The 13,398-nt window shown below is 36.1% G+C and overlaps 1 protein-coding gene across 3 annotated transcripts in view; it reads right to left on the bottom strand.

The window, feature by feature from the left end:
* Positions 1–4,158: 4,158 nt before the first annotated feature.
* The window catches only part of ERCC8 (ERCC excision repair 8, CSA ubiquitin ligase complex subunit), a 58,383-nt gene continuing 49,143 nt past the window's right edge, over positions 4,159–13,398 (bottom strand). For all 3 annotated transcript variants that reach the window (XM_024765401.1, XM_024765402.1, XM_024765403.1), the window contains 2 exons: positions 9,755–9,835; positions 4,159–5,097 (listed from right to left, as the gene is read on the bottom strand). In XM_024765401.1, the coding sequence (XP_024621169.1) occupies positions 5,029–5,097; positions 9,755–9,835 (150 nt within the window). In that variant the 3' untranslated portion in view covers positions 4,159–5,028. The remainder of the gene's footprint in view (positions 5,098–9,754; positions 9,836–13,398) is intronic.

Here is a 13,398-nt window from a genome sequence, read left to right as displayed (position 1 = left end):
GGTGGAAGTTTCAGTTCAAATGGGTCCTCTATCAGGTAAACAGCTGTCTAGTATATGGACAATTTGGTTAATGCGCCCCTTGATCTGGCCTCCAGCCCTTCTGGGATGAAGGAATGATAAAACATTTATAAAGATATGGGAAGACATTATAAAAAGGGTCTCATTTACAAGGAGTCTTTATATACACGGAGGCAATGCACATCCCCTTTAAATATAAGGGGGAAAGAAAACTTTTAAAAGTTGGTGTGAGGTGTAAACTGGCCAAGGGCCCTTGAATTAAGAGAGATTAAGGCCTAGAGCAAGATAGAGACCCATTTAGGGGTCCATTTACCTGAGTGGAATTTGAAAAAGCTGTGTGAGACCATTATGTCTCTTAATTAAACTGGCTATCTGATACCTACAAGGGATGTGAGAGTTCTATTGAATACCTTTTCCAAGAGATTAGCATTGTGTATTTTTAGAAGAAAAATGTATATCTTAGTTATTAACAATAACATCTGTAACTCTAAAAGTAGTATGGCGTGCAGTTGGAAAGGCCTTGTATTGTGGCCTAAATATATATGGAGATGTGTGATTTTGACTTATATTTTGGACATCTGTGAGGCAAGAGAGTCCCAGTTTTGTTAGTTTTTTTCTCCCTTAAAGGGACAATTTTAGGCAATGACCCAACAGTTTATAATAAAAGTGAAATGAGGCTACTTGTTGGCCAGGGCATCCAGAAGTTTGGTTGAGTGTGTTGTTTCTTGGGTCCCATCCATTATTAGGGACATCCCGGCTAAGAGATGGAAAACAGCAACATTTCATTGAGCTCCATCATGTATGATGGTTAGCAGTGCCATGCATAGTCTATGTAGTCCCATTGCTGTTCATTCAGTTAACCCCAAGTGGATTCTGAGCAGCCAAGTGATCTGGGGGAGGGATGACATCCTCCAGCACCATGGCACTTAACAAGGGACTGAGGACAGGGGAAGCCACCTCCTCCTGCAGGTGGAATATGCCAGAGGGCTCAGGTTCAGCTCCATCCTGTCTAAAGAGGCCTTGGTAGCTGTGCTGAGTTTCTGGTGTATTGTTTCTACGACTCAACACTTAACAAGCAGTTGGGTATGAAAGGTCACAGGCTCAGAGTATGTGAGAGCCTCTATTTTCCAGAGAGCTCAGCATGTATTTTATTTGTTGTTTTAATGGAGTATAGTATGAGGCTGAGAGGGCAGTTTCTTGCATCGTAAGCCCTTGGACAACTTATGGCCATCCTACGTGGTCTAGAGATTCCAGGAGGTATGACAAGAGGTTGCCAAAATTTCCTTGGTGAAAGAGTCCTTCAGGGCACTAACGGGAGTACCTACTGATTTTAATTTGGAAGTAAAATTTGTAAATAAAGAATATGCTGCCTTCAGAACCCCTAAAGTACTAAAACATGTTGGACCTGTATACCTTAAATGTATATCAAATAAGTCTCCTTGGAGGAGGATGTCATCAATGTAACATCACACCTGTGCTCCTGGAAAAAGGTGGATGCAGTTGAGATCTTGTCTGCCTAGATTGTGATGGCAAAGCTGCTGAGGTACCCAATAGACAGTCTGGAAAAGGTGTATTGTGTCTCTTTGAAGTGAAGGCGAACAGCAGCTAGAGGCTGGTGAAATAGGCACTGAACAGAACATGTTAGCCAAGTGTACAGGGGCAAAATATTTACAGGTTATTGACTGAATAGAATCAGTAATTTCAATAATATTGGATATTCAAAACTACAATGGGGTACCATCTCACACTGGTCAGAATGACCATTATTAAAAAGTCTACAAATAATAAATGCTGGAGAGGGTGTGGAGAAAAGGGTCTCACACTGTTGGTGGGAATGTAAACTGGTGCAGTCACTATGGAAAACAGTTTGGAGGTTCCTCAAAAAACTAAAAATAGTGTTGCCATATCATCCAGCAATTCCACTCCTGGGCATATACCCAGACAAAACTATAATTCGAAAAGATACATGCACCCCTATGTTCATAGCAGCACTATTTACCTAAATGTCCATCTACAGATGAATGGATAAAGAAGATGTGGGATAAATAAATAAATATATATATGTGTATATATATATATACACACACAATTAAAAAGAATGAAATAATGCCATTTGCAGAAACATGGATGGACCTAGAGATTATCATACTAAGCAAAGTAAGTCAGAAAGAGAAAGACAAATACCATATGATATCACTCATATGTGAAATCTAAAATACAACACAAATGAACATATCTACAAAATAGAAACAGACTCACAGACATAGAGAACAGACTTGTGGTTGCCCAGGGTGAGGGGGGTGAGGGAGGGAAGTATTGGGAATTTGGGATTAGCAGATGCAAACTATTATATATATAGGATGGATAAAATATAGGTCCTACTGTATAGCACAGGGAACTATATTCAATATACTGTGATAAACCACAATGAAAAATATGAAAAAGAACATATATATGTATAACTGAGTCACTTTGCTGTACAGCAGAAATTAACACAACATTGTAAATCAATTATACTTTAATAAAATTTAAAAGATATAACATTGGATATTGAGTATGGGGGCCCCAATGGATGGGACCACATCATTAACGTTGTAGTAATCCATCATAAGGTGGCATTTTAATCTTATTGCTATATAAATTCTTTAATATATTCATTTAGTATATAAATTTTGGATTTACATTTACATCAAATTATAAAACTTTGCTTTAATATTATATTTATGTATATATTATTCAATTACCTTTTATTTTCTGTTTTTGCTTTTAAATCATTAAGTAATCTACAATTAGCATTATGTTTGCTAGATTGGTGTTTGCTTAGTACCTAAGATTTAAAGTTCCTGTTTTTTCTCCCCTTGAGCTTGTATCCACCTAAAGTGGCACTCAGTTTTTCTGTTCTCTTCCTGTTTCAGGCTTTTGCACCCTGAAGGTGCAGCCTTTACTTTCTTTTTCTGGCTAATAAGAGGAAAAAAGGGAGGCTGAAGGGGCCAGGTGCTTCTGGGCAACTTACCCCCGGGACTGCCCCTGTCCATGGAATCATCAGTCCCTTCCTCACACTGCCACCTTTTTTTTTTTTTAAACTTACAGAATGGCTTGTACCTCTAGATGACTAAAACTTTTCCTTTTTTTTTCTGTTGGGTGTTTACCTGATAAGCTCCTATTGGTCGCTAGTGGCCTCTCTGTAAGCAGCACCCCCCCTTCTCTAGGGTGTCCTAATCAACCTTAGAGAGGCTAGGGTCTACATCTAGGAAAGCAACGGTGGCATCAACTTCACCTTTCACATTTTTTGTTTTGAGCATAAGACTCTTTGCATGTTGATAAGCAGCAGCTCTTATGAGGGCCCATATGCATGGACCAGGGCTTTGTATGTTTAAAATTAATTGGATCAACTCTTCAGGTCTTGGTGGGGGACATGCTGGAACCTGGTGCTCCTTTCCCCTCCTCTCCTTCTTCATTAAACACCGAGCCACGGTCTCCAGGGATGGGACCTCTTATACCCTACTAGTGTGGGGAACGGATTGCTTGCGACAGCAGGAAGCAGACATAGCAGAGAAGCTTGTGACCTGAACAATGCTTGTGGGGAGCCATGATCTCCTGAGAAGGCCCTCACACCAAACCCACAAATGGCCCACAGCACACAGGTGAGTGCTCAGGTGGAGCCATCTCCGACTACTTTGAGGAACAGGCTGAGATTTGACTCAGAAAAGCTCAGAGGGGAAAAGGAAAATGGTTTATGGATGCCTACAGGAACATGTAACGTCGCAGACACGAGGCACTGATAAGGCCTCACTGGTTGTTGGCGCTGCCCAGTCAGTGGATTAGACTCATCCCATGGCTCTAGGAGGGTAGTCATTCCACATCCCCAGCAGATGGATCTTTTCGAAATGTACCAGTTACCTATGTGTATTTGAAGTTTGGAGAAAGACTCCTTTTTTCTTAAAATTAAAAAAAAATTCCAATTTCAATAGCATTCTCAAAGATTGTTAAGAATCCTCACCAAGTGAGAAAAAGTGAGAGTAAAATGGTCAGGGCTTAAGAAGATCAACTATAAAGTAAACGTATGGAAAACGTTTGGCCAGAAAGGTCTGCTATGAGGCCTAACACACACTTAAAAACTCAACAACTGTATACTTGGTATTCAAGCTCACAAAAACCTCTTTAGCCTCCTATTGATAGAATCAGAAAGAAAGGGAATATAAGATTAGGTTCATGATAATCACTTGTGGGTTATGACACAAGAAGAGTGGAAAATAAAATGGAAATTTTATGACATTTCATGTTTAAGCCAAATTCCCTGCCAGGATATTTTCTGCTTTGATGAATGAAGTAGGACTTGGTCACATCTTACACAGATTCATAGAAGAGTAGTTTAAGCTGCCATCTGATGCATTAAAATAAAGGAAATATGGTATCTTCCCTAAGTTAAATACCTCCTGTGATGCACTTTTTAGATTGTGGAAGGCAATGAGTTCAAGAAAATGTAACATAAAGCTAGATAACGGTTAAGTAAATGAAATCATTGCAAAAACGGAATACATAAATAATAATAAACAAATTTTGATGTTAACTTCTCAACTATACTTTTTGATATAATCCTCAGTAAAATCATTCTTGAAAGTGAAAATGAGCAAGGTGATGGTACAACCAGCAGAAGAAAGTCAGTGCTGATAACCTCTACATGCTCATCCTCTAAGACTGCATCTTATTGTTCACACAATCTGCTCAAGTTCCCACAAAGGGGCTACCATGACCTGTCTCCTTCTACTATAGCTATACGGGCTGCGGCAGACAACAGCAACTGGGATCAAGGAGACATGTTCTGATTAAATAAACTATATGGAACTCTGTTGCAGGATTTCATGCAACTATTAACTTCATTTTAAAATAAAAGGAAAAAAACCAGCCAAATTCAGGGCTAATTTAGCTGTCACTGGACAGTTAAAAAAATAAAACAGTCCTGTTTTAAAAGTTTCATCAATAGAGACAAAAAGGTACTAAGAATGATAGTCATCCTTCCTCATCACTGCTGCTCCAGGCATCTTCAAATGCTGGATTTAACTGTGCTCTGGTTGAAGTCTAAAAAAAAGGGGCAAAAAAGAAAGACTCAATTATTCTACCTCATAATTTTAGGCTCACAATATAGTTATGAAATATATCAGATAAAAAGCAACTAGATTATTTTTGAAGAAACTATATAATCGTTAATTTCAAACCAAAAGTTAACAAAAGAAACACCCCGCATACAATATAAAATAATGTAACTTCATTTTAAATAGACATATCAGACTTTATCTAAATTATCTGTTTCCTTCAAAGTAGTTACCTCATACACACACACAGACACGCACAGACACACAGACACAGAGACACACACACGTTGCTGCTGCTATTACTTAAGGCATTTTTACACCTCTTTGGAGTTACCTGGAGAAGAGGGCACATTAATATCCATGTGGCTAAGCCTGGACTCAGGTCTACAGTCTGACTGGAGAGCCCAAATTATTAATGTGAGCAACTTTTTACTGCTTGGATGGACCTGATTTTTATAAATAAGCAAATATCCACATGTGGGGAATAAGGTGTTCATCAAACAGAGTAATATCATTTTTGGTATTAAGTGGCGAGGTTTATGTATGTATGTATGTATGTAGCTAGGAAAGCAGTTGAAAAAGACAGGTAAAATGTATTGGAAACGGTAACATTTTGTCATTAGCACATAGGTTTCCCTGGGAGATTTCTGTGAAAGAGAACATGCATTAGATGGTATTTATCTAAAATAACAAAACATCACAGTACTCTCACAACTTTAAAGCTGTACCTAATAAACATAATCAGCAACAGAGGAATTTTAATTACCTGTGGTATTTCAAATCAATTCACTTGTCTGGGGAAATTTTTTGAATGGCTAACCTTCTTATTCTTTGGCAAATGATTAAAGGACTTTAAAATGATCTCTTTTTTGAGTATCTGGGCATTATGAGCCACGTGTGCTTCCTACTCTGCAGCTTTTATGTCTGCTGCCAGTTTGTTCAGACTCCAAATCCAATAATGTATTAGTTCTTAGATTATTCTTAAATTATCTTAGATATATTACCTTTTACAACACATAGCAGTATTTTATGTTATGGGTAGCCCCTATTGTATGTCTGAGAATGTTCATTTCCTTTTGATGAACATGATGATTTAGACTCTTAAAATTCAAACAATGATAACAGTAGAAAAAGTGGGTGTTTGCAGTAAATTCCCCAAGTATCAGCCAGGACAGTCAGAAAACAATATGTGAATTTAGGTATTCTTTATAGTTGTTAAAGCTTAGATCTGAGTCCATTACTTAATCTAATGGTGGTATTGTCACCATTACTAAGCCTAATATTGGCTATTGTCATTTAGTTGCACAAAATTCCATTATACCTGGTGTCCAGATCCAAAACTATTACCAAAGCTCAGCAAACTATTCACTTATTTCTAGTAGCAGTCCACTGATTTGCAAGAGTAGCATACTGAAGACTGTTCATTTATTCTTTCATCCAAGTGTTTAATGAATTTCCTACCTTTCTGGGTTTATAATTTAACTACCAAGTTAGGTTATTTAGTGACAGTTTATTTAAAGATGTATTATCCTTAGGGGTTAGGTGATTATTGTTCCCTACTCTAGCTCTAAAAGCCTTTAACTCTGCCTTAGATATCTACCCCAAAATGTCCCTGGGTAGATGAACCACACAAAGGCCATGTCTTCTAGTTTCACTATGGAAGCCAAATATGTAACCTATTAAACAATTTAAATTTCATTTTAAAAATCAACAGAGAAGCAAAATTATATTTTAATGTAAATTATTGTTGCTATGGTAAGCAAACAAAAATAAGTGAAAATTGGAAAGGCAGTTGCGTATAAATGTTACTGTTTATAGCAGTAAAGGATAACAATATGAATATATTACAGTATTATTAGAAGTATATTTTATTGTTAAAAAACACAAATAAAACATCTTACTTGTAACTGAAAGCTTCAGTAAAAATATTATATATGATGTGGTACACATATACTGTTTGAGACCTACTGATCAAGTTAACTACCATCTATTACTTCAGTTTTCTCTACAACATCTCCTCCTAGTGGACATTCTTTCTATGCTTGAACATATCCATCCAGCCTGCCTGTTCTACTGACAGATAGTTGTGAATGTTATGGAGACAGGGAAGCATGAGTTTAAAGGGGATCTAGTTCAGGTCCATGTAACGGGAAGGAAGAACAAAACCAAACTGGACCATCTTCCACACATGCATCTTGATAAATTCTAAATTTCTTACTGGTAATTAGTGGAAAATCTTTATAGGTAGAATATAGGGTTGTCTCAATATAGCAAGTGATTATACATCTACACAAGTGGTAAATAAAACAGCTACATATTGTGTAACTGTCAAAATAAAGTAAGATTCTTGATGAGAGGTCAGATTTAAACTGTAATATAGTCACCCTAGAGATCTCAGACAGGAAAAAGTGAGTAGGAGTTACATAGGCTTGCTTTGATTGTGACCAAATGTTAGGAAGAGGGGGCAAAAGGAAGGTAGATTCCTCAGAATATAACAAAACAGCCTGCCAATTAAATAATAGGATTTATGCTTAAAGACCATAAAACCTGCCCCTATTGCCCAATGCCCTTCAATTTCTTATGGTAGGACTAAGTTCCTCCTCTATCTTGGATATCAGAAGAAAACACCCCTAAGGGATTGTATCTTGGTTGATGGAGAAGTAAATCTCATCTCAAGGGTGGATTTGAAAGGAAACCTAAGAACAATTTTGCTTTGATGATTCTGATGTTTGAAGATATCATAAACTTGTCTCAGATCACTAATGAATGGCAGAACTGGGATTCGAACCCAGTTACCAGTATTACTATTATTTAGTTTACCTGAAACTACAGACGAAGTGAGTGTGTGAGTATGTGCATGTGTATGCTTTGTTTTGTGTTAAGTTGCCTCTCTGGGGAACTGCAGCAGTCCTTCATTTGATAGGTGAGATGAAAATACTTTTAAATATGAGTTAAATAGTAAATATACATGTAAGGAACAGGGTCTAGTGTAGACAGATTGGGATCTGCATCGTGATCATATTCATGTTCTACCTACATTCACAGAAATCTTTCAAACTAAAATTTTGTGGAAATAATCTTAGCACTTACCATTTTATATTAATTTGAGAATGGTGTCTATCTTAAAGAATACATACAGTGCATTTTAAAAGGTAAGGTTTCATAGCTCTAAAGCTTAACTACAAAGCTAACCTATTTTTTGTGTACCTCTGTTTGATTTCTACTTGTTCAGCTTAACTTCCCATATACAAAAATTCTTCTAGATGGGGAGTTCAAACTATCACTATAAGTATATAATGAGGAAATAAACCATCAGAGTCACATACTCTCTTTATAAAATAAGCAATTTAGTTTTCTTCTAAATAATATCCTTTTAATACAAAAGGCAAAGATGATTTTTTTTTTTTTTTTTTGGCGCTGGCCTCTCATTGTTGTGGCCTCTACCGTTGCGGAGCACAGGCTCCGGATGCGCAGGCTCAGCGGCCATGGCTCACGGGCCTAGCCGCTCCGCGGCATGTGGGACCTTCCTGGACCGGGGCACGAACCCGTGTCCCCTGCATTGGCAGGCGGAATCTCAACCACTGCGCCACCAGGGAAGCCCAAAGATGATTTATTTCTAGCTTTTTTTTTTTATAGTTTTCATTTGGTGAATGATTGTTAAACTTTCTAACATGGCCTATAGTACTATGAGCTGGATTTAATGTATATAGTAATTCCCAAACAGCAGGACACAGTAATTAAATAATAATGCAAAATCAATGGCTGAACCAAATTATTTGAACATATTAAGCTTTGTACAAAAAAAATTCAGTATTTAAAGCAGGTGTACACTAAAACTAATCAAAGCCATAATAAATCAAATTAGACACATGATGAAATCTGGAAGATTTCACCTTTAGATAGCTTGACAAAAAAGTAAAAAAATTCAGAGACTACTACCTAAGACCAGAAATCATGTCTTATTTATCTTTGTTTTCCCACCACATTTTTCAGGTTCTTTATTCACACTGTCATATTTGTACCAGTTTATGCTCTGAGATAGGCACTAACAGACTGCTGGTAGAAGTGTAAACTGATAAAATTTGATAGTGTGAATAAAGAACCTTAAATATTATGTCATACATGATAACTCAAGAGGTAACACTACTTCTAGGAATCTAACCAAAGAAGTAATCAGAAATGTAAATAATTTTTGAACAGATATTTACCTTGATGTGTTTATAATGATCAAAAGAAATGTCTTCCAATAGGAAAATATTTGAGTAAATTATGGTAAATAAATGACAGAATGCTATATTATTAAAAACAATATTTACAAATACTTATTAATGACATGGAAAAAGTCTTAAGCAGGATGCTAAGCTGTATGTTCAAGCATAATATTAACCATGCTAAAAAGTATGCACAGGAAAAAACAAGAATGAATTAAATCAAAATGTTAATAGTAATTAATAAACTTCAGAAATTTGTGTTCTTCTCTTAATATTTTTTTGAATTTTCCAAATATATTACAGAGGCAAATTATTTTTACAATCACAAAATAGCAAGAAATGCTTTAAAAGTTTCTCTCATATAAAGTAAATTAATAAAAACTTTTTTTATGATTTAGAAGTCACTGTTCAATTTGTATAAATAATATTTACCTCCTCATCATCAGGAACTGATTCATGTAAGGATGGTATCCAAGCAAGAATATTGCAGTCTCTGCTACCGCTATAAAGTTCCTATAACACAAAGCAAAGATGTAATTGTAGGTCACTTTAAAGCTGGTGCCAATCTGAAATAAATGACATCAATTTTTAAATGATTATTTCTTAGGTTAGATTAATTAAGATTAATTCTATTTCTACTCCCCAAAGAAACTGGGCTGATGTTTTTTTCTGTTTGTTTAAGGTGTAGTAAAGACTTGTTTTGTATTTAAAAATAGTATTAGGATATGTTAACATGTTGCTAACATGTTAAAATTCACAAAAACAATCACTGTAATTTTTAATCAATCATAGTATCCTTTTTTTTTTTTTTTTTTGCAGTACGTGGGCCTCTCTGTGCTGTGGCCTCTCCCATTGCAGAGCACAGGCTCCGGACACATAGGCTCAGTGGCCATGGCTCACGGGCCCAGCCGCTCGGGTGGACTCTCAACCACCGCACCACTAGGGAAGCCCCATAGTATCCATTTATTTCAAGTGTCAGAGAAGGAGAAAAAAATGGAAGAAATAAATTTCGTCCTTTTCTGTCAATAACTGAGCTTTAATAAAGACTTCAATGAAGAAACCATACGAGTTTCTAGCTAAAATAGACCAAAAGTTCAAAAAAAGAACTCAACTAAAGAGCATTAAGACATATATGCCATGCTTGCTGAGAAGCTTATTTTATAAGCAGCTTGGGCTGATGCACAGTCAGTGTCAATGTCTTTATGGATATGCTGCCTGCACATGCTGAACAATGTTCATTCACCTCCCCACAAAACTTCAGAAATGTTATATTGGCTAGTACTGAAAATATTCCTATGTGGCAGTGAAACAGATACGCTCCCATACAGAAGGTATAAATTACTATAATCTTTTCAGAGAATGAAATCTCAACATGTGTCAGAAGTTTCTGTATGCATTTCTAGGAAGTCATGCCAAAGACACACATGAAATTCAAGGATATTATCATCAATATTTTATTTATAATAACAAAAATAATAATAATTTTCCAAAAATTATTGTCCAGGGTAATGATTTCTAAATTTATGCTGCATTAATATGATGTGATATTATATAATCACTAAATTTACTTTTGAAGAATATTTAATGACAGTGGAAAATATTCATATTGTCAAGAGAAAGGAGCAGGATATAAACCAAATAGTCATAGTGTGAAAAGAAAAAAACAGGATGTAAAATACTAGGTCAATTTTTTAAAAAGCTACTAAGCAAAGAGGAAGGGCTAAAAAGAAAAAACAGCAAAATGTTAAGTGGTTATAAACCTCTGACTGACTAAATGTTTATTTTTCTCACAAATATATTTCTACACAAATATTTCTAACACTATAACTTTTTTTTCCTGTTCTGGTATGAAATTATTTAGTTTTACTGTTACTCATCTCAAAAGCTATTTGAGGCATGGTACAATTACTATTTTTCTAAAAAAAATATGTAAAGGTTCTGGGTAAAGGGAAAATAAGATTATGAAGTGATTTATAGGAAATATAAAGAGAACTAAGTAAATTACATTTAGTTACACATTATCAGATTTCCTAAATGGAACAAAATTCTACAGACTGCACTGTTAAATCTAGAATGTATGGTTACACTAACTATGGATGATGCAAAGATATTTTCATATGCTCAGTGCCCTAGAGCAATTTAGTTTCCTGAGAAGATATATACCCAAGATACACTAAGGTCAGATAACTTTGTCTTATGTTTCCTCATGATTAAATTCAGGTGATATATCTTTGCCAGGAATATCACACACTTTGATAAATTGATTAAGCTGATGTATGCCAGTCTTCTTCAAGGTAAAATTACTCATTTTACCTTTGTAATTAATATTTTGTAGGGTGCTACCTTGAGATTATGTAAATTCCTCATCAGACTTTCAATTTATTACTTACTAATAGCAGAATGGACTCATGGATCCCTATTTTAGTCAAAGGGAAATAATCAGTTATTATCATTATTTATTTTGATGTTGGGTATATATTTTCAAATTTTTACATTTATGATAGAATTACTATAAATATCAATTTTATTTTCAGATAGTGGGTTGTGTGTAACATGTAATTGGTTAAAAGGGTTCTGATGCTGAATGGAGGCAAAAATACTACTCTCCTTTACTTTTATAATTTAGATTTATAATTATTTTCCTTTTCAGAAATCATAATAGGGATAAGAGTTGGAAGCTTTCTGATGTAATGCAGTGATTCAAATCTTTCTTAGGGCACAGCACATATAGAAATGGTATTTGTCACACTTCCTTGGTGGTGTAGTGGTTAAGAATCCGCCTACCAATGCAGGGGACATGGGTTCGAGCCCTAGTCCGGGAAGATCCCACATGCTGCGGAGCAACTAAGCCTGGACACCACAACTACTGAGCCCACGCAGCACAACTACTGAAGCCCATGCGCCTAGAGCCCGTCCTTTGCAACAAGACAAGCCAGCGCAATGAGAAACCTGTGCACCACAACAGAGAGCCGCCCCTGCTCGCCACAGCTAGAGAAAGTCTGTGCACAGCAACAAAGATCCAATGGAGCTAAATAAATAAATAAATAAATAAATAAATAAAAGGAATGGTATTTGCCAGGAGGCAACTGGCCCCAGCTCTCTGGCTATCCTAGGCTTGTCCCAGCTATTCCAGGGACTGAAGGCAATCAAATATCTGGACATACTTTCAATACATTCTAGGAAGCTCTGATTTGGTGGAAAGCAACAACTGGTAGTCAGAATACCTGTGTTAAAATCTTGGCTGTGTCTCTAAGTGACTCTGGATAAGAAAAGAGGTACTGTATTCTAAGAATTTCTTTGAATGGATAATCATGCTTTGTCAAACTACTTGCAGATTTGAGGCAAGTCACATCACCCCTCTGTTTGCCTTAGTAGCCTTTTCCCAGAAGTAACACTAAAAATATTTAATAATTGGTACATCAGGACACTGGACAATTCTTAGAGATACTGGACATAGAGAGGGAGCAGGGTCTGAAGGTCCCTCTTAGTTACTGGGTCTAGGAGGCCCCAGGGAAGGGGGTGAAGCTGGAAGTCACTTAGGGGGCTTAGTACAACAGCTATGTAACAAACAGCAGGATATGAATTTGAGTATTTTAATAATGGATACTGCCATGCTGATGTGTGCTGGCTGAAAAACCAGCCCTGTATATCTTACTTCATAGCGTCAGACACAAATTAAGTAATGAGTATTAATGAATGAATGAATAAGGTGATAAAGTCCCTCCTAGCTCTAATAACCCATAATATTCATTCTTTCAGTATTTAATTTTCATGAGCCTCATTTTCGTTATCTACGATGCAGGGAAAATACCAACAATCTTGCTACATTAGGGACTCATTTAAAGGAGCATATGAGGTAATCTATGCAAATGTTCTATGAAAAAACCAATCTGCTCCATTGGTGAGATGAAAGAGAAAGCTTAGGATGTTAAACAAACAAAAACCATAGGTATTTAAGAAATTATGTATGTTGCATCAACACTAAAGTAAACTTATTAGCCATTGGCAGAAAATAAGAAAAATATAAAATTTCAGACATTCACACATACGTAAATCAAGATACACAAACTATATTT

The sequence above is a fragment of the Neophocaena asiaeorientalis genome, unplaced genomic scaffold (assembly GCF_003031525.2).
Source record: "Neophocaena asiaeorientalis asiaeorientalis breed wild unplaced genomic scaffold, Neophocaena_asiaeorientalis_V1.1 scaffold198, whole genome shotgun sequence".
Classification (NCBI taxonomy): domain Eukaryota; kingdom Metazoa; phylum Chordata; class Mammalia; order Artiodactyla; family Phocoenidae; genus Neophocaena; species Neophocaena asiaeorientalis.
This window is presented reverse-complemented; position numbering and strand designations above follow the sequence as displayed.